Source organism: Alexandromys fortis, unplaced genomic scaffold, assembly GCF_014885135.2.
Source record: "Alexandromys fortis isolate MF-2015 unplaced genomic scaffold, M_Fortis_MF-2015_v1.1 scaffold_155, whole genome shotgun sequence".
NCBI lineage: Eukaryota > Metazoa > Chordata > Mammalia > Rodentia > Cricetidae > Alexandromys > Alexandromys fortis.
This window is the reverse complement of record NW_026068052.1, coordinates 3203525-3231142: the sequence shown is the minus strand read 5'-3', so window position 1 is coordinate 3231142 and position 27618 is coordinate 3203525. Positions and strand designations below refer to the sequence as shown.

Here is a 27618-nt window from a genome sequence, read left to right as displayed (position 1 = left end):
CCTGCAGACTTTCTCCTATGCAATTTTCCAAAAATTTGCCTGTAACTGAATACTCCAATTTTTTTGTTGCTGATTTTGATTCCTTTTAGATAATCCATTTTGAGTTAACTTTTGTACATGCTATGAGATTTACATTGAGATTCACTTTCATTACCAACATATGTGCAATTTCTCACAGCATTTGTTGAAAATATTATTCTTATTTAAAATTCTTTTGCCATACTTGGAGATTGAATTTGGGGTCTGAGCTATGGAAAAGGCAAGTGACAGCTACCTGAGCTATGTAAGACAGTGTCAGCTACCCTTATACCTTTGTGAAAAATAGTTTATCCAAACTTTGTAGGACTGCCTGCACATTCTTTATTCTGCTTCATTGGTCTGTGTCTATCCTTTTGCTAATTGCATATTGTCTTAGTGCTGAATATCATAAGCATTAATAATAATACACCTCAGTTTGTTCCTTTTCAAAAGAGTGTTAGCTTTTATAGTCCCTTTTGAATCCTCCTACTTAGTATAACCTTGCCACTACCAACAAAAATATTTGGCTGAATTTTGACATTGACTTAAACATATAGGTCATCTGGGAAAGAAATGATATCGTTACTACGTTGCAAATTCTACTCATTAAATACAGTGTGCCTCTTAATATATCTATAATTACTGTGAATTCTCTTGTCAGCTTTCTGTAGTTTGAGCAAGTAACTCCAATAAATGCTTTGTGAGACCTACTTTCAAGTTTTGCATTTGTTTTGAGTGGAAGTAACCTGTCACCTTTTGATTTAATCTAAGGATGACTGGATGAGGTAAAGCCCATACCAGACACTGCTAACGCGGCCTAGAACTGAGACTAGACCGATCATGGATTTAGGGGAAAATTTGATGCTATTTTCTGCTAAATGAGTATAATTACATGATTCCTAATGAGGTTTTGTTATACCCACAAATCAGCGCCTTGCTCAACTCACATCAGAGAAGCTTCTTTTTGTAGGAAACGGGAGTCAATGCAGAGAACTACAACTGGACAGTATGTAGAGAGTGAGAACTTTGGACTAAACTCCAGCACCATGAAGGGGAAGTGGACAAATGGTCCTGCCCCTAACCAAGAAGCCACTGCAATTGATGCCTGCTGGGAAAGGGAAAATTGGGTTTCTCCAACAGAGTGTTACTGGTCTATCAACAATATTCCAGGGTAGGCCCCATGCCCAGATCTGGCTAACACAAACAACAAAATATATGCTTTGTGGAATTTTTGTTTTACTTTCTTTGCTTTTCCGTTTTTTATTTTACTGGTTTTTTGTTTGATCTGAATTGATTTTTATTTCTTGCTTTTGCTTTGAGAGAGAAAGGAGAGAGCGAGAGAGAACATTAAATTGAGTCAGTTGGGAAGTAGGGAGGATCTAGGAAGAGTTAAAGGAGGGGAAAATCATGAACAAGATATATTGTATGACTAAATAAATAATTGAATAAACGAAAATAAAATAAAATGATTGTTTAGCCTTTCCACTTCTATTTCCGTCTACTGTAACTATTGTCCACACCTCAGTCAGAATAGTCCTATGAAAAATAAGAAAAACCATGTCACTAAACTGCTGAAAAATCTACTTTTGGTCATAGAAAACAAAGCCAAAAGCTTTCCAAGGGATTCTAAGTCCTACTACTTCCCTCATTATCCTTTTGAACCCTCTTTCTTCTATATAGATTGTCCTATTTCCTATGTCTAAACAAAACCTCACATATAGGGATGGATGAAAGGATGGATGGATAGATGGATGATAGATAATTATGCTGTGTGAATAAACCAACTCATCAATAAATAAATCTAATCATTATACACCAGGGCTGAATTAGACCGTGGGCTTAATAGCCTATTTTATAAGCAATTAGTACAACATGGCCACTCCTGTTTACACATGGTTGCTTCCCTACTCTACAGTCAGCATGGGTCAGTTGTGACAGAGTTCTGTAGCCTCCAAATCCTAAATTGTTTACTATATGGTTTTATATTCAGTGACCCTTTCTTTAGATTCACATTAGCCAGCTTCCCTGCACACCTTCAGACCTGTCTAATCCAACTTGCCCCAAACTGAGCTTTCCTTCATCTCTCCCAAAATTTATCATTCTATATTTCTTACGATAAAAAGAGTGGCTACATTCACTTGGCCAGGCAAATAAGAAATCTAGGCATCAGAAACCCTTAGTAGCATCCTCTGATTAAGTCCTAATGATTTCACCTCTCTCTTCTTCTTCCCACTGTCTGAACTCGGAATATAATTACTTTGTGCTCGGACAGTGTTCCAACTGTGTGAGCTATTCTTCTAAATGCAGCCTCTTTTATACAAGGCTTACTGTAGCCTTTCTCTACTAGAAAGCAATGCTTTCCTAGCAGTGGCAGGAGAAAATGCTCACGTTCAAACTCATCAACTAGGCAGTCAATTGCTTTTCAGCCCTGATCCGCGTCTGCCTCCAGTGCAATCTGCTACTTTTTATTCCCACTTCATGTTCTAATAACACAGCATCAGGTCTCTGACCTTTGTCCACACTGGGTTATCCACTTGCAACTTGCTTTCCCCGTTTCTCTTTCTATTCAGCTTTAGATTCTGTGACAACTGTTAAGCGACAAACAGACTGGACTAAGTAGACCACATGAGGAAGATCAGCCCTCATTGGGGAAGAACCCATCTGATCTGTTGGCGCCATGAAAACACAGAAGACTAATTTGAATTTTCTTCTCATGCTTTGGACATCAAAACTATTGTCCCACTGACCTCTGCACTCCTGCTCTTACGCCACGCTAACCACCCACACCGGGACCCCTTTATCTGTAGCCTTTCTAAGATGATTTATACTGTAGGCTTCCCTGGTTCTGAGGCTCCTGGAACTTGACTGAGTCATACTATTGAATCCTGGGGTCTCCAGTCCATCATAGGTGTATATGCTGTTACTTTTTTGCTGCAATAAACGCATCATCTAATTCCCCTAACAGGTCTCCTCTGTAGTGTCTATACATGTCACATACCAGTTCTACCTCTCTAGAAAGTCCTGATTAATACGGTACCTAATGTAGGTCTTATCTTCTTCTTCACAACTCGATAATTACAAGGCGCCTTGTATAGACCCTACTGTCACTACACATCATGACTGGTGCTGCAGTGGTACCTAATTAAGTCCTTTGACTCTTAGAATATCTCTTGTTAACACTTTTTAGTTGACAGATATTACACATACATATGTGGTACAGTGTTAAAATTCATACCTTCACACACAGTGCATAAGGATCAAATATATATTTATATTTATATAGTTATTGTTTCTTCGTGATAAGACTCACAATTTTTTCTCTTTTGGCACAGTTCATGTGTTATAGTTATTCTATTGTGCTGTGGAAAATTGAACTCTCTTCCATCTAAGTGCATTATCCATTTTGCTATCCATCTTTGCCACTTCCTAAAGAAATAACCTTGGACCTATGTCTATCACATCGAAGCATATAAACCTCTTTCAATTTCTAATGACAAAACCAGAAAGGTTATGAAAAGTTTTGGAAGTGACATGGACAACATGGCAGAGAACACTAGCTGTTTCTGTGGATGCATTCTCTTACTCCTTTTGAAGTCTTAGTTGGGAATGTGCTATACTGAAGACTTTACCTTCAAGCCGGGTGGTGCACACCTTTAATCCCAGCACTCGGGAGGCAGAGGCAGGCGGATCTCTGTGAGTTTGAGACCAACCTGGTCTACAAGAGCTAGTTCCAGGATAGGCTCCAAAGCTACAGAGAAACCTTGTCTCAAAAAAAGACTTTCCCTTCTTGAGACAGCACAGTTGCATATGTGTTTTATCCCAGGACTTGGGACGTTAAGGAGACTGACTACAAATTCAAAGGCAGCTTGGGCTATGAAGCAAGATTGTGGCTTAAAAAAAAAAGAAACAAAGACTACTTTTCTGCTTCTCTTATCAGTGAGCATGATTGTGAGATTGAAGTTTAGAAAATGGAATGTAATGAAAATGATGCCTAACTCCCAGACCAGAACCTTAAAGCACAGGGTTATAAACTCTACTCTCTCATTCTTTTCAACAGCTAGAATGGAGATGATGAATGACCATTGTAGCGAAAGCAGGATATTAGGCTTCTCAGAGCACTAAGAAAGAAACAACAAAGAATCCTGATTACATCAAGTCATCTTAGTTGGGTTATTTTACAGCAAAGAAAGAAACATCTCTTACATTAGAGCCATGGTATGTTTATGCCTCTCAGCATCTGAGCATCTTACCTAGTGAGGCTAACAAGTGATCAAGATTGGACTTAAGCTATGGATAGACTCAGCTTGTATCGGCCTTCACAATACAAATAAAGTTCTTTTAAAATAGTGCTTTCCATGGAGGGCTCTGTCTGTTAAAAAGCTCTTACAAATAAACAATGGGACATTTGTGGCAAGTACACAGTTTATGTTAAGAAGTATTTCTTGTCTCAAGCACATTACCAGGTTCATTTTTTTTGTCTCCCTATAATTTATTCCTTTGATTTGACCAAATTATAATGTATGCTACCTTATAAGTCAAATATGATATAAAATACTCTAACTTAAAACATTTTAAAATGAGATGTAATTTAAAATAAACACACTGATTTATTTATGGTCTTGAAATGGGATTCAAGACTTGCTAAATATGGGACTTGCAAACATAATGGTTCTCAGACCTTCTGCTGCCCATTTTCACTGAAGCAGGCCAGAAAAAAATTTTCTGATTTCCCACTAAAGTACATTATACAAGATAAACCCAGAGGAACCCAGGGAAAACAAACAATGGTATTCTCAAAGGTACAGAAACACACACACAAAAAAAATCCCAAACAAATAGGCCTGCCTCCAGTGTGTTAGTACTCTATCAGCCCCTATTGTCCTGCAGTCATATTTCTCTAGAACCAGATATTTCATCATATAGTATAAGTTTACCTGAGTTTTGGGGGGAAGTTGCTTATTCTAGAGTGTTGCAAAGTCATATGTCATATAAAAATTACATAGACATGTTGTTTACTTTTCTCTTAGCAATCTGTCATTTGATTGGGGGATGTCATGGACTTGGTATGTGAGGATAACTCTACCCTATAGTTTCATTGTATATGCATCACCTTCTTCCGTATCACTTTCCTTTGCTATACTTCATGGTTAATGTCTTAGAAACAGCCAGTGGCTTTTTTTTTCTTTAATATCCCCAGCATTTCCCTGATAATAAAAACAGTGTATGTTCAAGTAACAGATGCTTAATAGATGAAAAGCTAAGTGTTATATTTTTGTGTGTTTTGTTTGTTTGTTTGCTTTTTGAGACAGGGTTTTTCTGTAGCTTTGGGGCCTGTCCTGGAACTCTCTCTTGTAGACCAGGCTGGCCTCGAACTCACAGAGATCCGCCTGCCTCTGCCTCCCGAGTACTGGGATTAAAGGTGTGTGCCACAACTACCTGACTGCTAAGTGTTAGGTTTAATATTAAACATCACTGTGGCCAAGTTTAACAATGCAGGCCTGTAATCTCAGATACTTGGGAGGCTGGGAAAGGAGGATCATAACTTGAAGATCTGTCTGGGTTACAGAGTGAATTGAAGGTTGACTGGGACACCTTATTAAGACTCTGATTGAAAAGTAAAAAGAGGGCTTGAGGCTAGATCAATGGTAAAATATTTGCTTATCATATATAAGGCCCTAGTTTTAATTTATACATCTTCAAGAAACATGTCATTGTGGCACACAATATCAACTTGAACCAAATAATAAGACACATAACTTCCTGTCTGTGATCCAAACAGTCTGGAAAGTAAGTCATAAGGATGACAGGTTCGATATGCACTACATAGTGAGTTCCAGGATAGCCAAGCTTTTTATAACATGTTTTGCTTTGAAAATCTAAACAAAAAAGAAGGAAGGAAGGAAGGAAGGAAGGAGAAAGAAAAGAAAGAAAAGAAAAGAAAGAAAGAAAGAAAGAAAGAAAGAAAGAAAGAAAGAAAGAGGGAGAGAGGGAGGGAGGGAGGGAGGGAGGGAGGGAGGGAGGCAGGCAGGCAGGCAGGCAGGCAGGCAGGCAGGCAGATAGACAAACACAGTTAAAAGGCAGACAAGAAAGATGTCACTTTATTGGAGGGGAGATATTAAGGATAGGAAATGGTTACCTTGCCAAAGTGTTCAATCAGGATTTCTACCACAATGTTCTGGAATTTGATGTTCATCATAGCAGCCACAGTGTCCTCTTGAGCTCTCATCAGGGTGGGCCCAAAGATCACCCCCATATTGGAAGGTGTCATAAGATTCTCTTTGCTGTGCTCACATACACTGCCAGAAGAAAAAGAAAATGATGAAAAAGGTACATTTTTCTAGTAACGAGAACTATGCTAGGTGTTAAAGGAGATAAGAGACACCAAAGAGTAGAAAAGAAGAGGCCAAAAGTATACACGAAAGAAAAAAACACAATGGAAAAAACTAGCAAGTAACACAAGATAGTATATGCATAGGAGCCAAAGTGAGAGAGAGGAGGAACTAAGAAAGCAAGTCTGAAGGAGTTAGGGGACAGATGTGGAGGTAGTAAAGGGTGTGGGGAGGCAGGAGAAAGGCCCGAGTATGTGCAAGGCATGGGGAACAGCAGGGCCAATGAAGAGCAAAGTAGATTAGAAGGATAACCCAGAGGTGGAGGACTTCCCTAGTACTTCATTGCTTTCTTTAAAAAAAAAAAAAAAAAAAAAAAAAAAAAAAAAAAAAAAAAAAAAAAAAAAAAAAAAAAAAAAAAAAAAAAANAAAAAAAAAAAAAAAAAAAAAAAACCTAGTCCTTCTAGTGAGGAATCTGGCCATTCTAGTACCAAAGTCAAAAAACTAAAACCTGAAAGACCGAAAAGGATACTACGGTTGACCGCTCCTTGATCAGCTTCTTCATCTTCTAAAACAAAGGAGACGGAAAAGCATCTTCCTGAAATCACAATTGCTGAGCTGGGGAGTAGCTCCTGCAATCTGATCGTCAGATCTCTGCTCTGCGTCAATTCTTGCCACTGGCTACCCATCGCTTACAGGAGAAGCCAAAAGGTCTTTAGAGAGCACAGCTAAAACCTTTTGTAATCCCCCCCCCCCCATTTCTAATCCTTAGGTATAGCCTAGGTTCTAAAGTTGAGCCCAGTTTGGATCCCAACAGTGCCCTCACAAGCTGTGCAACAGGGAGTTTTAATCCCAACCTCCCTGAGCTTTGGTTGTCCTCCTTGTGTAAAGAGTGTCTACTTTAGAGCAGTAGAAACCAAGTGTGACGCTGCTTCAACACGGGACTGCCCACTGCGCTTCTCTTTCTAAGAACCTCCGTTATAGGCACTGCTAATCTTTGACAAGTGTTCCACTCAACTGCTTAGATAGGCGTTTTCTGGCTATACCATGGTTATTGCCGACAGAATTTCCTATCTTTCTCTTATGCCAACCCTTTCCCTTGAATGTCCCCTATCCCATATCTAAAGAATGACTAATTTTTCCTGGAGATTTACTTTTGGTGACATCTATCTCCTTCCAGGTAGCTGAAACTGAGGACTATACATTTTAAGTCAAAGGTGGCATTTAGTATGAGGAAGACAATGGATTTCTGCCTTCCCTCTCTCATGCTTTCTTAAAAACATGTTTTTAATTTTCCAGAAAAAAAAATACAAATTATACCATTTTCCTCTTCCCTTTCCTCCCAGCTTACCCCCTTTCAAATTCATATCCTCTTTTTCTTTGATTTTTCTTGCTAGCTACAAGCATGTGCATAAATATATGAATATAACCTGCCGAGTCTGGTTAATGTTGCTTTGTGTGTATGCGATTTCAGGTCTACCCATTTGGTACCGTCTTCACCTTAACCGATAATACTAGCAAGGAGAATACATTGCAATTTTCAGTTTAATTATCTACTTCTACTAGGTGGTAAACAACTTCCAACTGTGTTCCTGGCACACAACAGCTACTAATTAATTATCTTTATAGGAACCGAACTCCATTAAAGCTCTTTTAAACTACTAGAGGCAGGCAAGTGAAAAACATACAGCCCTTTGGCCGGTTTGGCTGTGGGGGTGTAGAGGTTAGAATAAGGGGTAGGCCCGGTGCCCACTCAAAATACTAATGCCAAACTCACCCAGCTAAAGGCCCTGAGAGACTGACCCATGAACAAGCAAGTTCTTGACACTAAGTGGGTAATTAAGGGGGACAGAATCCTTAGACCAATCTTTATAATAAAGTCTCTTAAGCCCTTAACAAAGGCTGGGTGCCATTCAGATGGTAATGAGCTGCCAGCATTCAGGCCTTTGATATTTCTGGCTGCTGATCAGTCCCTTTCAATAGTTTAAATGGCTCTGCAATTAACCTTTATTCTTTAGTGACAGAATTTATTCAGTTATTAAAATAGCAAAGAATCTCCATGCTGCCACCAAGTGATCTGGAATGGCTAAACCACTGTGGACTAGGCAAGAACCCTCATCTCCTTTTGTGAGCTTTGTATATTTGCAACTGCAGAAAGAGGGGTGCTTTATTCCGGGACCTGAGGCGAAGCACCCAGCGGCAGGTGCTCAGTAATGTCACTTTGGAGAGGCAGGTGATTCAAACCTGTATTTGTTGGTGTTTGAGTGTAACTATTGTTCCACTGCATCTTCCTGCCTGCTTCGGTAAGGCCTCCTGGGAAACAGAAGCCTCGATAGGAGGATTTTAAGCTGAGCTTACTTCTCTTTCTCTGCAGGAGCTTCCTACTATCCCTACTTTATTCACCTCTCATGGTGGCCTTCTGGTGAAACCTGGGGAGATTTCTTTGCAAGTGCCATCTCTCGTCTTACTATGCACTTCCTTTTTGACACAAGGGATTGGACACTAGAGCTTTACCCATACTAGCCAAGGTCTCTAGCACTGAGCTATACCCACGCCATATCCATTTTCCATGTGCTACCCTTCTTAATGCACACATTTGTTTCCTTTCATTTAAGAATATTTTATCTGTTGAGAATTCCATACAATGTATTTTGATTAGATTTATTCCCCACTCATCCCCCCAACTTTTCCATACCCCCCACAACTTTATTTCCTCTTTTTTGCTTTTAAATTTAATACTCCATTTGACTCCAATTTGTGTTGTTCATTTACTTCTGGGTGTGGGGCCATCCACTGGAGTGAGTAGTCTTACCTGGAGTCATAACCTTAAAGAAAAGAGATTCTCCCTCATCTAGTAGCCACCAACTGTCCATAGCACCGAACGAGGGAGGGGGGATCACTAACGAACTGCTTGGGCTCCATGCTAGAACACTGAACGGCTTGCTCTTGTGCAGGCAATCCTCAGCTGCTCTGAGCTCCTGAGTGCAGCAGCCCTGGCATGCTTCATCATGCCTTTGCTCTGTTCTTCCCCAACTTCTGCATCTCATCGTCTTTCTGCTAGAGTCTCTGAACCTTGAGTAGGAGGTGGTAAGACAGTTAGCCCACATGCGGCTGAGTCCTCCTCGGGCACTTATTCTCTGCACTTTGGTCAGCTATTAGTTTCTGCCTTAATCACCACCCAGCAGCTAAAAATGTGGAGAGCTGATCACAGTGGTCTAGGGATGGAGTCCTAGGGACTTCGGAGGCTGGGGTGAGAGGATCATTTGAGCCCAAGAGTTTGAAGCCAGTCTGAGAAATGTAACAAGATCTTATATACAGAAGTAATGAATGATATCCAAAATGATAAATGAAAAAAGTGGTACAAAGAGCAATGATACACCGGGATGTGCAATTTATGTACAAATGCACAAAATATAGAAATGTCTTTATATAGAGGGAGTGTTTATGTATATTTGGTCTGCCTGGCTAATCTTGCTGCATGATTTTTTTATTTGCAAATTCTGTATAGTAAATTCAACTTTTAAAAGGAGATGTATAAGTCATAGCTCACTTGTAGATTAATAAGATGAGTGAACCCCAACAACATGCTAAACAGTAAATTATGTAGAAGTTTACAGTATTATTTCTAATCCACAAGGACTAGAACAAATGGGTACAACTTCAGCATCAAAATTAAAAATAAAATGTTTAGCTAAACCAGCATAACTTTAGACTGCCTTCTAAATATTTATGCTTATATCCATAGACTACTACTTCAAGGAATGTGTGTGAATGCAAAGAATAAATCACAGTTAAGGACTGAGCCCTAAACAAAGCATCAACAGCTTCCCGCTAAGGCTCAAGGACTATTGCAGAAGAAAGAATGAAAGAATCGGAAGACAGGGAAAGGGGCTGTGATATGCTATCTTCTGGGTAAGAAACAGCAAGTGCAATCACAAACACATAACAACTGGGAACAACTGTATAGGGACTGCTCATGACTGAGCCTGTCACTGTCAGATAAAAGGGAGGAGGGACTCATGGGGCCCTATCTGTCACTGATGAACTGTTTCTTACTGACAGATTTAGGGAGAGAGGGAGTCGTTGCCAACAGTTGTTGGCACCCACAAGTGGCCCCACCAAGCTCCAATAGATAGTCCCAGTCTGATGGCTACAATTATAGCCCTGGTTAACTAAGTAGGCCACAAAGTAAACCCCAAAGTCATTAATCTGGGAAAGGGACTGGTATGTGGAGGGGATAGTGGGAGCTGGTAGGCATAAGAAAGAGACAAAAGACTGTACAGAGAGCATAATCAGAACACATTACAAGCAGGTATGAAAACGTCAAAGAACTAACTTAATACAAAATTAAAACAAAAGAAGGAGCATTTGAAGGAGGTGATGTTCTCTACTATAGAAGATAATAACTCTCTTTGATGTTTAGATTTGAAGAAACAAACTAAAATTTTTTTAAGGAGCACAGAAGTCATGTAAATGAGGTATATTAACCTGGAACACGTGGCTGATCCCTTTAAGCAAGCACACATTCGTTAAACCACTATGGTAGCATTCAACATTATCTCTTGCTTTATGAAATGACCTTCATCATCTAATCATTACAGCGGGAATGAAAAGTGTCCTCCTGATGAAACAGGGCAACTGCACATACGAATTCACAATGGTTATGACATCACACACAAGATCTGGCTATTCCAAATTCCAACATGGAGAAGGGAGTTGGATGTGAAATCCAACCACTCAACTGTCAGTTGCTAGGAGATAAAGAGTCAGCTTGTTATAAAAATATAGGCTCTCATAAGTTGACCATGCTCCAGTGGAAGGTCCTACATCTAGGAATATTAGGGCAGCAAAAGTTGGCATGGATTGGTATAAAAAGACACAAAATTGGGTGTGTAGGAAAGGAGAGGTGGACCTAGGAAGAGCTGTGGGGGAGGGTGAATATGTTCAAAACATGCTGCACGAAGTTCTCAAAGAAATAATAATAAAAAATCCTAAAAGAGTACTGGAGTCTGTGGCAAGTTGGCAACTTATACTACTTCAAAGAAGGAACCACTACTGCCTTCAGCATACGAGGCCCAGTGTGGTGAGATGGTCTCATTTCCTGAAATTCAGACATTAATGTGAATTACTTAAAAATTAAAATTTGGGAACTAAGTCTTTTTCCCCCAAAATAGTCTTAGACTTTTTTTTTTTTTTTTTTTTTTTGCGCTCTGAATTTTATCTGGTTTACAAAGATAGCTGGCAGAAGAATTGGAGGATATTTATGTGAACTTGTCAGTATCAGCCAGTTTTAGGGTTCAGTGACTCTAAGAACTCGATGTACTTTGACTTTTAAATGAGGCCACTTCCAATCATATTCCTGGTTCTATTACTAATGTACTGTGTGGCTTTGTGCCTATCTTTTCCATCCCCAAGAATCCGTTCTGTCATGTGTAAGGTGAAAAAGTTATTAGGTGATCGAAAGTGTATTTTAGCCTGCCAGGAAATGAATCTAAGAAAACCCTGCTCTCGAAAACAATGAAAAAGAGAGAGCCACACACTACATGTCTCCTGGACCATCAATTATGTATATTATCCCACTCGAAGCACACACACAAACACACATCCACACAAACTGGAATCTGAGCAAAGCAAGCTTCTATACTCAACTTTCAAAACTACAGAAAACTTTAAAGCACAAGTAACTTTTTTTCATTAACATATCACAAGAAAAAGAAACGGTGTACAGAAAACCTATATATTGAATACACGGTAAAATAAAATAGTCTCTATTGCGCACTACATCAAGTCTAGGCCACACTGTGTTTTATGATGCTACAGGTGATTCTGATATGCAATAAATTTAGAAAACAGTGCTACAGATCAAGCAGTTAAACCAAATCTCACTATCATGTGCTTTTTTTTTTATAAATAAAGCTTTACTTGAACACAGCTTTTCTACTCATCTAAATAGTATTTATGCCTGTTTTCAAGCTGCAATTATACAACTGTGTAGATGTGATACAGGCTGAAAGCCTCACATATGTACTTTCAAGTCAAACTCTGCTAGAAATTAGATACTTGAAACTCATGTCACTAGATTGCTATGTATACATTCAAATTGGCTCCTCATTTAAAGACAGAAACAATATACTTGTGAACAGTATAAATTTGAAAATAGAATATTTCATATTACTATTAATTTCCTTTCAGCTACAATAATTTTTACTAGATATGTGCTTACAAAGAGTTCTCATCTTCTCCAGATAAATTTGAAGCTGAGATTTTGATGAGTGAAACAAATATAGTGTTATGACTTTATTTAAAAAAATCATACACCAGGCAGATGGAAACTAGAACTATAAAGTGTGACCTCGAGAGCTGAATCTGGATGATTCATATGGTGATGTTTCCTTCATTTAATTTTTGTATATACACACTAGAAGACATCTTGCATAATACAAATTGATTCAAAAGGAAAAGCAGTAACAGAGAGAATGAGTGCCAAAAATGACCAGTCCCTTCCTCCAAAATGGTGTTCTCTTTCAAGGGTAGACAGCTTTGGCTTTCTCCATCAGTAGCATACTCTCTGTAACCTACGATATATATTTCAACATAGTACAATGGCCTAGAATATTTCAATGCCACCAATTAGAACCAAATCATGAATGTAAAAAAGAGAAACAATTTTATTGTCAAATAATTACATAATGTTTTAAGAAACTTAAAGAACAAAAATAAACTGAAAACTGGATATAAGTTAACAGCAATAGTGACGGTAAGCTAAGAGAGCAGCTATTAGCAAGTTGATACATAGAAAATGTGATAATTACATCAAGGCTATCTAACAATAGCAATTTTAATAAACTGTTGGTTCTAAGATGCTTCCAGAATGCAGATAACAACTTGAAAAAGAAAAGTACCCTCAGAACCAATGACAAAATGTTTATTTATATTTTTTACTTGCATGTGTACTCTCATACCTTGATGATTGTATTATTGTAATCATGATTCTGTACATTTATACTCTAATAGTAACTAGTTGTATTTAAAAGACTAACAAAGACAAAGAGCTACAATAAAGTTTTGAAAACACCATCACCAGTCAGCATGACAGGTGGTAAAAATGATTTCTCATGAGGTAGATGTGTAGGAAATACAGATACTAACTGTGAACACCATACAGTCACACAGCCTTCTTAGGAACAGAAAGAAAACAATAGCACTGGATAATGGGACCATCACCGAGTGAATAAACCAATACTACGACTCTCCAGATGTGATGAAACCTAAGTTACCAAACAATCCTTGACTATTTGCTGGAGCTGCAGATCGGTTAATTGAATCCATTCAGCCTTTAAAGGCAACCTGTTATATGCAAGAATAAATGGACAGGCTAGAAATAAGACAATGAAGAAAATAAGTATAACTAGGAAGAAGGAACCAAGCACCTGTAATTCCAACACTGAGGATGTTAAAGCACAGGTATCATTAGTATGAAGCCAACCTGCAGTATAGAATGAACTTGTCTGTTACAAACAAACTAAGAAATAACAATGTGCAGGACAATGTTGTGGTCTCATCAATAAACCAGTGTCATAATAGTTGGGGGCGTGGTAAGTTAAAGAGATGAAAAGGATGTAAGAGAGAGGTAGAATGTGTGGTAATATACTGGTTAGTTAGACAAACACCTTTAAAGAGCAGTTTTAATGTCAACTAGGAAAATAACAGAGTCTGGAAAGGCAGAAACTACAGAACAAGGTAAGTAGAAGATGTCAGGCATGGTTGTGCAGACCTGTAATCCCGGAACTCAAGTGACAGAAGCAAGAGGACCAGGAGTCCCTAACCTTCCCAAATGACATTCATGTCTGCATAGACTACCTGAGACTGCCTCCAAAAACTGGGAAGGGAAGCTGAACACCGTAACTTCATCTTATTGACAAACACAAATATGTTTCTATATAAACACACTTTCACAAATGATTTAGAATAGTATGTGTTATATTATCAATAATGACTACAGAGCGCTAGAACAAAGAAAGGTAATTTTTGCCTTGTTTTCTGTACTTTCTAATTTCTACACTGCAAAGTACTGCTTCTGAAAAGATGTAAGTATTACAAAAATAAGAATCCAGTAAACCTAATAACCCTAATCCTTTCAAATAGCAGCACAGATGCAAGACGGTGAAAGAGTCTTACATCTCCCCCATTAGATCATAGAATTTTATTGCCGGACTCCAATTATACTACTGCATTTTCTCATTTGCCTCAAGTAAAACTTTCACAAAAGATGCTGTCAACGCATCTGAAAGCACAGAGAAATGGGACTTCAATGGTTTTATAGAACAAGCTGTACAACTCCCTTTGTGTTTGCGTACTGATAAACACATGTATGAATGGTAGAATTAGGCATGACATTAGCTTCCATTGTAGAATTCCACTAAGGGTGAGACTGCTGGAGAGGAGACTATTAGTGATCTCCTATCTGTGACTAATGGAAACTACAGACAAAAAAATAACTGGATAACTGAGAACCCCAGAGGTCTATTTATTTTTGCCTATTATTAACCTAGAAAATAGCAAGAAGCAGGAATATATTACAAAGGCACAGACATAATCATTATATACCTTATGGAAGCCACAACTGGCAAGCAGGATAAATACATGCATTTTGAAAGCATGTGAACTTTCTCTGTTCTCCATGTAAGTTTTCTAAACAGCCCTAACTGTATTTTCTAAGTTTACGTTGTCTGCAATATATAAAAGCTGTTAAACATATGTAAAATTTTTGGAGTTACTGTGCTGAATAATCTTGAGGAGCAACTGATGGATTGTGAAACACCTAAAATTGTGCACATCACCTCTGAGGGTTTCTGTCAGGCCATTTCCATAGAATGTTAACTACGGTGGGAGACATGCCCTAAAAGATGTGAACAACATCCCATCACCTTGTGGCACATGTCGAGCAAAAGGGGAAAATGGACAAAGCCCACTAAATTTCTCATATTCACATTCTCTCCATCTCTCTCTTTTACCCTTCTCCCCCTCCCCCAACACTAAGCCTTCCCACTGTGATATAAGGTGTTATGTCTTGTCATGGACATGCCCCGCTCACTCTACCCTGATGAAGTGATGGGTCGAAATAAATATGCCCTCCCTTCAGGTTACTTTATTCTGGTATTTTGTCACAGTGACAAAAGACTAAGACAAGAACTGTGGACATCTGGCCAGCCTACAGGAAGCTTCAGTCATCAGTACTTTGCCACACTTGCTTTCTCTGTGTATGTTTTCCGACATCTCCAGAAATAAATTGATTAATCCCTAAACTACCAGCATTCATACTGAAAGACAAAGCAAAATTTCCTACTAGACTATAACAAGATTTTCATGTAGAAGAAAATTTGCAGTTCCACACCACCTAATATCTATGCCATAATCAAATTCTCTCAAGTGTCAAGAGAAAACAAAGTCTTTTAAACTGAGTTTTTAACATGTCAGTAAAATCAAAATTCATGCACTGCATTTGCCTTCTAGGATCCCTACCTCTTTTCCCATGATACTGACTTGGGAAAAATAAATCCAAGCCAATAATCTCATAGATTGTCAAGCATTCTCTGTATTTATAGCCTTTCGTCTCTTAGTTCGATTCAAATTAAACATTTCATAGTTTCATGCTTTATACTTCACACTTTATCAAATTAGGAGACATAGAGGGTCAACTTGTGTCATTATTGGTGATGCTAACATTGACCAATGATTTAAGGCAGCATCTGTCACAGAGCCTCATTGTGAAGATCCACAGTGTCCATTTATAATTAGTAGCCTGAAGCAATACATTAAAATGATAAGAATATCTTGTCTCTCGATTTGATCATTTAATCAGTGCTCAAAACCAAGGCAGTGCTAATGACTTGGCTATCACTCCCACATTCATTAGCTGCTGTTCTTCTATAATAGCTGTTCTGTCTTTACCACCTGCTCCGTGCGTCTCTGCTTCATCAATGTGCTCTTAGCAAGTATTCCTATGCGGGCTTCCCAAACGTCACTGGTGTCATGCTATTCAAGCAAATCCCTTTCTTTATGGTATAATTTACCCACGGCTCACCTTGTCTTTCCAAACCCCAGATCTGAAAAGGCCGCTTTTCTAAGCTGCTCTGGTCCTTTTGAAACGGGAATAGAATTTAGATACAAAGAACTGGGCACTAGGTATACTCACATTTGAAGGGGGAGGGAGAGAACCATTTCAAGGATGGAAAAAAATGTTTTTGCTTTATTTGGTATAGTGAATTCATAGACACCCCCTTTGTTGTTGTTGTTTTTATTCTTTGGACTCTTTACTCTTTGGGGGGGGCAAGCACCCAGCTCCCAACTAAATTACATTCATGGAGGCTTATTATTACTTATAAGTGCCCAACCTTAGCATTGCTTGTCTCTTGCCAGTTTTTCTTAATTTAAATCATCCCTTCTACCTTTTGTCTCTGTTTTTTTTTTTCCTTTTGTTACTTCCGTATATATTGCTTTCCTTCTTACTCAGTGGCTGGGTGGCTGGCCCCTGATGTCCTCCTCTCTTTGTTCTCTCTAGCTCTTCTTCTCTTCTAGATTTCTCCTATTTATTCTCTCTGTCTGCCAGCCTCGCCTATCCTTTCTCCTGCCTTGCTATTGGTCATTCAGCTCTTTATTAGGCCATCAGGAGTTTTAGACAGGCACAATAACACAGCTTCATGGAATTAAACAAATGCAGCATAAACAAGAGCAACACATCTTATAATAATATTCTACATTTCCCCTTTATCTTTAATATTGCAAAACTCCATTCTTTATTTCTACCTTCATATCCAATTCTCTTATTTCTTAGTGTATAAACCATACAAATATTCATGTACATAGATATTTGTTTTCCTTGTAAAATGTTTATATATTTTATATCATATTTATATGACTACTAATAAAACAACTGAATAACACTTAAAATTTATTTGTAGCTCTTTCTTGCTTTCCAGGGCCATTGCATAAGGATGAGTGAGAGGCAAGGACTGACAACTTAGTTGAAATAGCTCCTTTCTCTACGTGCTCCTATCACCAAGTTGACAATCATGCACCTGCTTTTTGGCTGTTCTGTTTTAGGGTTCTTGAGATTTGCTTATTTTTATTTTATTTTTGGATTTGTACAAATTAGCACTGATTGGAAGTAAAATCTACATCAGAAGGTGACTCATAGGAATCTAATTCTTGTCCCTATCCCCTCCATGACATTAATACCATTTTCATAACTTCATAACTTTGCTGAGGTTTAAATGCCATTAATTTCCCCATTTACAAGAGTATTATTCAATGGCTTTTAGTATATTTGTAGGGTGATATAACTACTACCAACGTCTAATGCAAGAAGCTTTCATTATTCCATAAAAAGCACCACACCTAGTATCAGCAACTCCTAAATACTATGCAATATTTTGTCTATCAATTTATATAGTGACAGGTGCTAGGTTTACTGACACTCTTAAATAATTATGGATAATGCTGTTATAAATATCTGTGTGTAAGGTTTTGTAAGGACATCTGTTTTGATTTATCTCAGGTATACAGTGAGGAAATAGAATTCCCAGGTCTTGCAGAAGCCTGTATTTAACTTTTGGAATCATTACATATTTTTAAAATCACATTGTGCTTCATTTGATCTTAACATTCGTGTGATTTCTAATATTTAAAATTTTCCTCTTCTATTAGGAAAATGCTCTAGAATATTACACCACTTGATTTATATTTTAGGTCTTTTTTTGTTGTTGCTGTTGCTTGTTTTATAACCTAACATGTATAATGCATCACGTGGGGAAAAACCTGCATAGACAATGTTCTTATTCTTTTTTTATGAGTACACATTACTACATGTGTGATATACCCTTATTCACCCAACAAGCCCTCTTTGTTGGGCATGTACTATCCAATTTTTGTTGTTAAAATTATGCTGCACTGACCAACACTGCCTTGCATTTGTGGAGAGGTATATTTAGAGTAGATGCCAAAAAGTGTGCCTGGTAGACTGAAGTGAAAATTAATATGCGCATGTGTTAAGTGCTTCTGAATGTCCCTCCTCTAGAAGCATACTAAACTAACACTGCAATTACTCAGGGGGCCTGTTTCCCATAGTCTCATTGACAGAGAATGTAAATTGAAATTTGTCAATGAATGGTAGCTGAGCAGACATCTGATCTGCATTTCATTACTACGGTGAGATTAAGTATTACATTTCCACACATTTAACGCTTTCTAACTCTGTGATATATCTATATGAATCACTTTTGTTTCAGAGATCTTGAGGAGCAGGAATGCGGAGGTAAACCAGTTAGATGGGAAGATGGAGGCTGATGCCCCATCACTCACTATCAGCAGGAACGTTATGATGAGTTATAGGGATCTTGTCACATATTAGATTTTCAGAAATTCACAGCTAAAAGAATGCCTTAAAAATAGCTGATTCAGCTCCTTCCAGCTATCAATGAACATGCTCTACATTAATAACTGAGGGCCAAAGAGTGGAAAGACTTTCTTTAGGTCACACAACAAACTAGAGCTAAAGCTAGAAATGGAACTCAAAGTTCCTTTCCCTACAGCAACATCAAATTAATGCACAAATAATTTCTTCGTTGATTTTTGTATTTTTGCTAAGATTACATCAAACTACATTTTGGAGAGAACATGTCTCTTAATACTCTATCAGCCTGAGCTGCAGACATCAGCAATAAACCAAAATCTATCATTTTGCTATCCGCGCTTATTATCTATATCAGCACCTTTAATATCCACTTGCAGTAGAAGTGCAAAAGCAATCTTAGAAAGTACAAGCTGGATGAGATTTCGGGAGATACCTCACATCACAGGAACACACCAGGTCCAGGTACACAGAGTGTTCAATATATATCTCACAGGGGCAGCCAAGAGGGTCCTTAGTCTGAGATTTCACTATCACTAAAGGCCTGGAGATTAGGTGTTTAGATTCTTTCCATATGAGGTTCAATATAGCATGATGAATTTTGAGAGTGTATAGATAGGCATATTTGCTAAATATATGCTTAGGATATATTGTAATTTCATGCTGTTTTACACATTGCTGCTTAAAATACCAGGAGGGGCCTAGAGAGGGGCACAGCAATCAAATGAGCTAGCAACAGAACTGAAATAAGCACTCAGAGTTTGAGAACTTCTCAACTGCATGCCGTCTATCTTTGTTTTGATTCAAGAGCATCAATCTTCATTCACAAAACTGAATCTTTTTTATGATGCATTGTCACGGAGCATGTGTACCCCTTCTAAGTAAGTCTCCTGCCATCTTCACAGCAGGCCAGGAGCTTGACCACATCCTAATATCTTATATTTTATTCATTTCTCTTTTGCCCCAATTCCCCTCCTCCCTCTCTTCATCCCTCTTCCCTCTCTTGATCCCTCCTCCAATCCATCGCTCTCTTCCTTCCCCCCTTCTCATTCCTTACTTCCTTTCTTTTATTCTTTCTTTCCATTGGCAGGGTATCACTACATAATTGGCTAGTCTGGCCTCTAGCTGACAGTCTTTCTACACTATCCTCCCAAATGCTAGGATTACAGACACACACGTAAAAAAAAAAAAAAATGCACTTCTTAAGAGCTCACTCTATGTCAAGGCTTTTCTATGTTCATCTGAATCCATGACACTCCTACTTCGTATGTTCATAGAGATGAACATCGAGAGGCTCAGAGAGGCTCACTAAGTCAGCTAAGTGTTAGAACTAGGCTCGTCTGACAGTAAAGTACATGTCGGGCCCTAATGCACAGCACACTCCCTTACTGCTGCTACCTTTCAGCTACAACAGAGTAGAGGCCTGTGGACTCCAGGATACGTACACGGGTGAATGCAAAACTGACCTCCCTCAGAGAATATTCAGATGGCAGAAGAAAAAGGTGGGGGGATGGGCTTCAATGAGTTAGGAATCAGTTTTTCTTCAGTCCTCCCATGTGTTCCAGACGAACAACAGAAACTCTTTTTGAAACCCCAGCAGTTACTTACTTTACCAAGTGTCTGATTAGAAGTTCCAGCATCTCCCGGTTCTTTTCTGGTAGCTTATATACTAGGGAGTGAATAGCCCCCAGACGATAATCCAGGTTGTCAGATTCTGGCAGAGAGAACAAAGAGAGATGGTTTGGCTTCTAGGTGACTGGATTAATTAAACTCTAACATGTGCGCACATATGTACGTGATGTGTTCGTATGTATGCACGTGTGCGTGCACGCGCGCGTGCGCACACACACACACACACACCTGAGCACAGGGAGAGGGAGAAAGGAAGAGGGAAGGAGAGAGAAGAAAGGGGAGGAAGACAATAAAAAAGATGAAGAAAGGAAACAGGCAAATAGGCACAGACACACTGAATAAATGAGAAAAAATAAAAAACCTAGTCAACAATGGCAAGGGGAGATTAGAAAGCAAAAGAAACAAAATGTAGGCCTAGAAGGATGAAGAAATTAGAAAGTGGGGAATGGAAGACTGTGGACTCAGGTTCAGAGGCAGGCAGAATCCCAGGCACAGCAGGCTGTCTCTAAAGCCCCAAGCAAAGCCTCCAGTTGGAAACCTTTTCCCACCCACTATGTGTGAAGCACTATGGGTGCTGCTTTGCCAAGTCAATCACTGAAAGAGCCTGGAAGTACATACCACGTACCTCCCCTTTTACTTGAAACCATGCAACTAACATTGGCTATCAAAATTATTTACCCCAAAAAGTTAGCAACCAAAACTACTCTCATTTGGCAGTGGGCAACATCAGTTTATTTTAGGAATTGTCCCCCAAAGCAGTCTTCAGGCTTTTTATCATAAGCTTACTAGGAAACCAGAGCAACCAATTGAACGAGCAGTGCACATACTTACTGGCAGCAGAGACGAGCTCTTTGTGAAGCTTATAAGTCATGACAGGTTCGGAAAGATTCCTGAAATGAATAAAGGGGATCACTCTTTTGGAGGAAGGAGTAACCAGACCTTGGACTCTCAGTTCTACAAGTACTAAGGACCCATACCTTAACCTGATTACACCCATCTCACAGAAGTTTACCACTGGGATCTATGTCTGAAAGAATGAAATTGAAATGAACGAAATGTATGCCCTGGCAATGCTGAAGCCTGTATGTAGCGGTTCTGTTGAACTTGTCCATTGGGTTTCATGGTCTAAATTGATGAGGACGGCTAATCTGGTCTCTTCCTCATATTTAAAAGAAGATCTGCCAAAATATAGATAGACTGCAGCTTCCAGCAAGGTCTCCAATTAGCTCCCCAAAGTGAAAGGAAATAAAAACCAATCCTGCCAATTCTAAAATAGACCTACTCGAAATATGACAACATGCTTATAAATTGGTGGATCTGAAGAATTATTTCCAAAGCGCTTTAGTATCTGTTCTATTTAACCCTTCCGCTGGTCCTATGAAGTAGAGCAGGATTGAAACAAAGAGATGAGTTCTGTCTGGGATGGCACTAAAACTTGGGCAAGCACTAACCATAGAGGCAGAAACATAGTCAAGATCATTTGATGAGCTGTTGTACACATTTGCAGCCAGGTTTCTATACAAAGCAATGGACATAACATGTCTACTTCTTAGTCCCGGAACCCCCTGGTTCACTCGCTAATCTAGCATGACCTGACTCAGCCCAACTGCTCCAATGAAGCTGTTCTGACCAGTACCACCAGTGACTGCCTCAATGCTGCACACAAAGACAATTGTCATTTTTTTTTTACCTTTGCATCATTTTGGGGTTGTTAACAAGCCTCCTTGAGACTTACCACTTGGGTTCTGTTGAATCACTTGATTTTGGTGTTTCTTCTCACCACTTTGACTTTTTATAATTTATCTTCTCTGGGAATTTATCATGGCCCCTTTTCTGTTTTTACAACACTAGAGGCTGGAAAACTCAAATATCTACAGAGGCTAGGAGGTTTTCATACTGCACATGTCTGATATTTAATCTGCACTTACTTGACATTGCCTTTATTTTCTCAACGGCAGACATATTTACTAACAAAGAAGCACGTGGGCTCAAGGGAGTCAGATATTTCCATCTTCAACAGAGATGGCAAATGAATATTTTTATAGGAAATACACTTGTTTTCATACTTTGACCATTGATTTGATTCTACTTCAGTGGCAGCGACTACGGGACAAAAGGGAGTGCTATAAAACATTGCACTGCTGTTTCCCCAAAAGTCTGTATCTTTCCCGGAGCAGAGGGACATCTGTTCTGGTGGTTTTAAGCACAAGCACAGCATCGTGATTTCCACTTCTACCACTGAAAGGCGCAAGAAGGGCCTGACATCTAATTTCTTACTAAACCTTATTTTCCCGTGGCAAATCCAGATGGCCCCGTGGTCATGCACATTCACTTCATTATCAGTTGATCCAGATTCTGTCTGATTGCCCACACCAGATTCCTTTCTCCCTCACTATCCCAAGCCGCAAAAGGATTCCATCCACAAACTCCATCTGAGCTCTTTTCTTGCCACTTACGCCACTGCTATGAAACTTTACATAAACTAAAAGCAAAACTTTGCGTCTTGACTGCAAAGGCAATGTGACCTCGTGTGCATCACTGCCATCATTTCCCTTCCAGGATGGACTGGACACTTTATTAAGCTAAAAGTCAAAACAAATCTTCTTTCTTAAAAACGAAATTGAAATAAATCAATAGTGATGACAGCCTGGCGCAATAGGACAGCTTCACTAATGATCGCCTCTTGCTACATGTGTCGGCCACTAATAGTTTTAGACTTGGCATTCCCTTCTGCTGATTAGGTTTAAGCTAGAAAGGCTTTCAATTGAAGAAAGCCCTTGAAACACATCTGTGAAAATATTGCTTTAAAGAGGATAGGGACAGTACATCACTTACTCATCTAAGTTGGAAATTATTCATATAAGACTACTCTCTTTTTATTAAACTATCCCCACATCCCAAAGTCGGTCATGGCTCCTGAAAACAGGTATTAGGGGGGAAAAGACACCCCAGGAAAAGTAGCTTTTTAAGTCAGAGATTTAAGTTCAAACGATATCACCTATGACCACACACATACTTTGTTGGGGAAGCAAGAACCTGAGTTTCCCCGTCTGTAAAAAGGAGTATTGCCCTTCCTGTGGTACACAGGAGTAGGGATAAACAAATAATCAATGAAGGTGTTAATATTAGCAACTAGCACAGTGACTATCACAGGATAAGCCCTCCAATAGCATTTCCTTTCTTTGTAAGACAGAAAAGGCATGTCTCAGAGGAATCTAAAATGACTGAAAGACACTTAAGGAAATGCTCAACATCCTTACACATCAGAGAAATGCAAATCAAAACTCTGAGATTCCATCTTACACCTGTAAGAATGGCCAAGATCAAAAACACTGATGACAACTTATGCTGGAGAGGTTGTAGGTTAAAGGGAACACTCCTGCATTGCTGGTGGGAGTGCAAACTGGTACAGCCCCTTTGGATGTCAGTGTGGCGATTTCTCAGAAAATTAGGAAACAACCTTCCTCAAGACCACTTTTGGGTATATATCCAAAGGATGCACAAGGACATGTGCTCAGCTATGCTCATAGCAGCATTGTTTGTCATATCCAGAATCTGTAAACAACTTAAATGTCCCTTGACTGAAAAATGGATAAGGAAAATGTGGTACATTTACACAATGGAGTACTACATGGCAGAGAAAAATAACGACATCTTGAAATTTGCAGGAAAATGGATGGAGCTAGAAAACATCATATTTAGTGAGGTTACCCAGACCCAGAAAGACAAATATCATATTACTCACTCATAGGTGGTTTCCAAACATAAAGCAAAGAAAACCAGCCCACAAATCACAATCCCAGAGAACCTAGACAACAATGAGGACCCCAAGAGAGACATATGTGGATCTAATCTACATGGGAAGTAGACAAAGACAAGATCTCCTGGGTAAACTGGGAGCATGGGGACCATGGGAGAGGATTGAAGGGGAGGGGAGAAACAGGGAGGGGAGCAGAGAAAACATGTAAGCTCAATAAAATCAAGAAAAAAGAAGATAAAAAAGACTAGACATATTTCTGAACATAGCATTCATAGTTATATGAAATTAGAACTACATCAAGATGATGCTACAGTGGAAGGTCATTCAACAGCAATATCATAACCCAGCTGTTTAGAATAATGATACGGTACAGAGTTTAAACATCTATCTTAATGCTAAAAGACCACAAAAATGGAAAAGATAACTCTTGAACGTGAAACTATATTGTATGTTATAGATCATAAAGAATGGTAGAGGGTAACTGAAGGTAGTGCTATGTGTGGTGGCAATGCACACCTTTAACCCTAGCAGCACAGAGGCAGAGGCAAGTGGATTTCTGTGAATGGAGGCCAGCCTGATCTACACAGAGAGCTCCAGTCCAGCCTGCAAAGTCGGAGCCTGTCTCAAAAAATCAATGGATATGTACATAATATGTATATGTGTGTATCTAGTCTTTGAATTATGTAAATATACATGTCTATATATACATATTCAAACATATTTTAAATAACATATACTTATGCCTATAAATAAGACATTAATTTTATCAGCATTATATGTCCCCAAATTTTGCTTATCTTTTTTCTTATTGCTGTCGCTCATTTATCCCCAACTTTGTAATTTCTTTTATATTTCCATTTATATGGGTAAAGAGATGAAAGTATGGTATAGCCATATTCTATTTCTCTTTCTCTCTCGGGGTGAGGACTCTACTGCTGAGCTATATCCACAAGAGGATGGTTTTAAATAATACTGTTTTATAAAGGATTTTTCCAGTAACAAATACTTTCTAAATCAAATCCTCATATTAAAGATAAGTTTTCAAGAGCTTGAGGTGGTGGCCAATGTCTATAATTTTAGCTTTCAGGAGACTGAGGCAGGATGATTGTATCTACCTCCAGTCCAGCCTGAGCTACATAGTTAGTACATGTCTCAAAGACAAACCAAAAAACATCTTATTAAACAGAAATCCTCTTAGACAAATTTTATCAATTATAAAAAGTCAAGATCCAATTGAATAAAACATACCTGAGGTAGAATTTTAAGGAGCTTGTGATTGTCTTAATGTCCCAGTCACTGTTATGAAAATCGACATCTCCTGGGCATTTTGGATCTAAGGAAAACAAAACAAAATGAAACAAAAAATAATCTTCCAACAGATTTTACCCATTACCTTTTTCTATAAGAAGAGGTAAATTAATGAGTTACTCAAATACATTTTCAAGAGACCAAAACTTTACACAAAAATATTTTCACTTAAAAAAATTATCTTGTATTCTGTCTCAGTATGTAAGAAATTTGAAACTCATCACTTCTAGACACCCTATGAGAAAAAAAATGCTGAACAAACTGAACAACTCTAGATTACCAAAGTTTGGAGATGGTGAGGAAACCTGCTGCTGCCAAACTGAGAAGCACTCACTGGCAGAAGCTCAAGAGCAGAAACGCCATGAAAACCATTCCCAGCCCAGGAAAAGCTAATCTGTAAATAAAATAATGTAAGACCCATTAAGTATGAGTTTCAGAGTTATAAACTGAGTGGCCCAATCCCATCAGAGAATACCTCCTGTTTGGGTTCCCTAATAGCTTTACCTTGAGAATGTTATCAGTTTTCCAGAGTAGAAAACGAAGGAAAATCTCCTCATGAATTCATGCTTCTAGTAAAGGTAGTAGAAAAGTAAGCACATGCCAGGAGCTTTGGGGCATAACAGGAACTATTTTACCATCCTCCAACTACTACAGTTTACCACAGTCTAAATGAAGCGTATATTGAAGAAAGCATTCAACTCCATACTCTCTCCTAAAAAGTAACACCAAAAATAAACTGAGAGGTGCTGAGAAAGGTCACAGCCCAGGGGGGCAGTAGACAAAGAATCACAGAAGTTATGGACCACTTCCCCCTACCATGACACCTTACCACCACATCCTTCTGCACAGGACCCATTCTGACTAAAAGAACAGCACAATTCAGTAAGTCTCTATGGCAAACCAAAGCTAGAGGAAAGACAAAAACGCAATTTAACCTGAGTCAAACATAAAGCTCCATACTAAAGGTACATGCACCTCCACTATTTTTAATCTATTATTGTCATGTCCAGCTTACAAAAACTCAGAAAACACAGCTCAAAGATGCAGAAGCAACATAAAAACCACACTTTGACATGTTTTGGAAATATGAACTCAGTAACTGGAAACACTTGTGATTAATGCTAAGGACTATACTACACAAAAGTGGATAACATAAATGAAGAGATGGACAAATCAGTAGATTCAAAATCTAAAGAAGCATAAAACTAAATGCTAAAAAAAAATCAAGAAAAACTGTAATAGGAAGAATGCCTTTAAAACTGAACACAGTTCAGCAAAACATCAGTGAGTCTGAAGAAATGCCAATAGGAACTTCTAAAATGGAAATACAAACCAAAAAAAAAGATTTAAAGCTATGAAAGGTATAATATACATGTGATAAGAATCACCACGATGATGCAACAGATAAAAGAGAGATTTTTGGATGTAGCTCAGTAACACTGTGCTTTTATTGCATCTGTAAGGCCCTGAGTTCAATTCCCAGTGGTGGGGGAAGAAAGAAGGAAATGGGAAAGAAAAGGAAAAGAAATAAAGAACAGAAAAAAAAGAACTGAACAACTAAGAATTTCCCAAGACTAACAAAAACAATAAATGCCAAACCACAAATGCAGGAAGGAATAATCAGAAAACATCATCATCATCATCATCATCATCATCATCATCATCATCATCTCTCTCTCTCTCTCTCTCTCTCTCTCTCTCTCTCTCTCTGTGTGTGTGTGTGTGTGTGTGTACGTGTGTGTGTGGAGAGGGGGTGCTGTTGAGAATGACTGGGAGGTGCCCAGCCCCAATTAATAGAACTACAATGCAGTACTTACAACAAAGTGCTATGTTGCTAAATGACAACATTCAGTGAAGTATGATTTAGACTTCTAGAAATTTCAACTGATATTGTAAACCAAAAAATCTATAAATGTACAACCTACAAAAATTAAACTTCCAGCAAACAAAACTCAACATAGCAAAGCCCTACAAAAGAATGCAGGTTGGCTACTAGCTGTCTCTCTAGAGACTCAGTTTATGGATTCAAGAAGAGAACACCCAGAAAACAAGTAGGGCATAACAAATCTTTACCTAGATGTCAATTTCACCTTACTCCAGTCATAATAGCAAAGATCACAACTGACAATAAAAGCTGGACAGGATATGGGGGAAAGGGGAACCCT

At 38.6% G+C, this 27618-nt stretch overlaps 1 protein-coding gene across 3 annotated transcripts in view; it reads right to left on the bottom strand.

The window, feature by feature from the left end:
* The window catches only part of Ophn1 (oligophrenin 1), a 326280-nt gene that overhangs the window by 48393 nt on the left and 250269 nt on the right, over positions 1-27618 (bottom strand). For all 3 annotated transcript variants that reach the window (XM_050119716.1, XM_050119714.1, XM_050119715.1), the window contains 4 exons: positions 25394-25478; positions 21217-21275; positions 20362-20467; positions 6155-6314 (listed from right to left, as the gene is read on the bottom strand). In XM_050119716.1, the coding sequence (XP_049975673.1) occupies positions 6155-6314; positions 20362-20467; positions 21217-21275; positions 25394-25478 (410 nt within the window). The remainder of the gene's footprint in view (positions 1-6154; positions 6315-20361; positions 20468-21216; positions 21276-25393; positions 25479-27618) is intronic.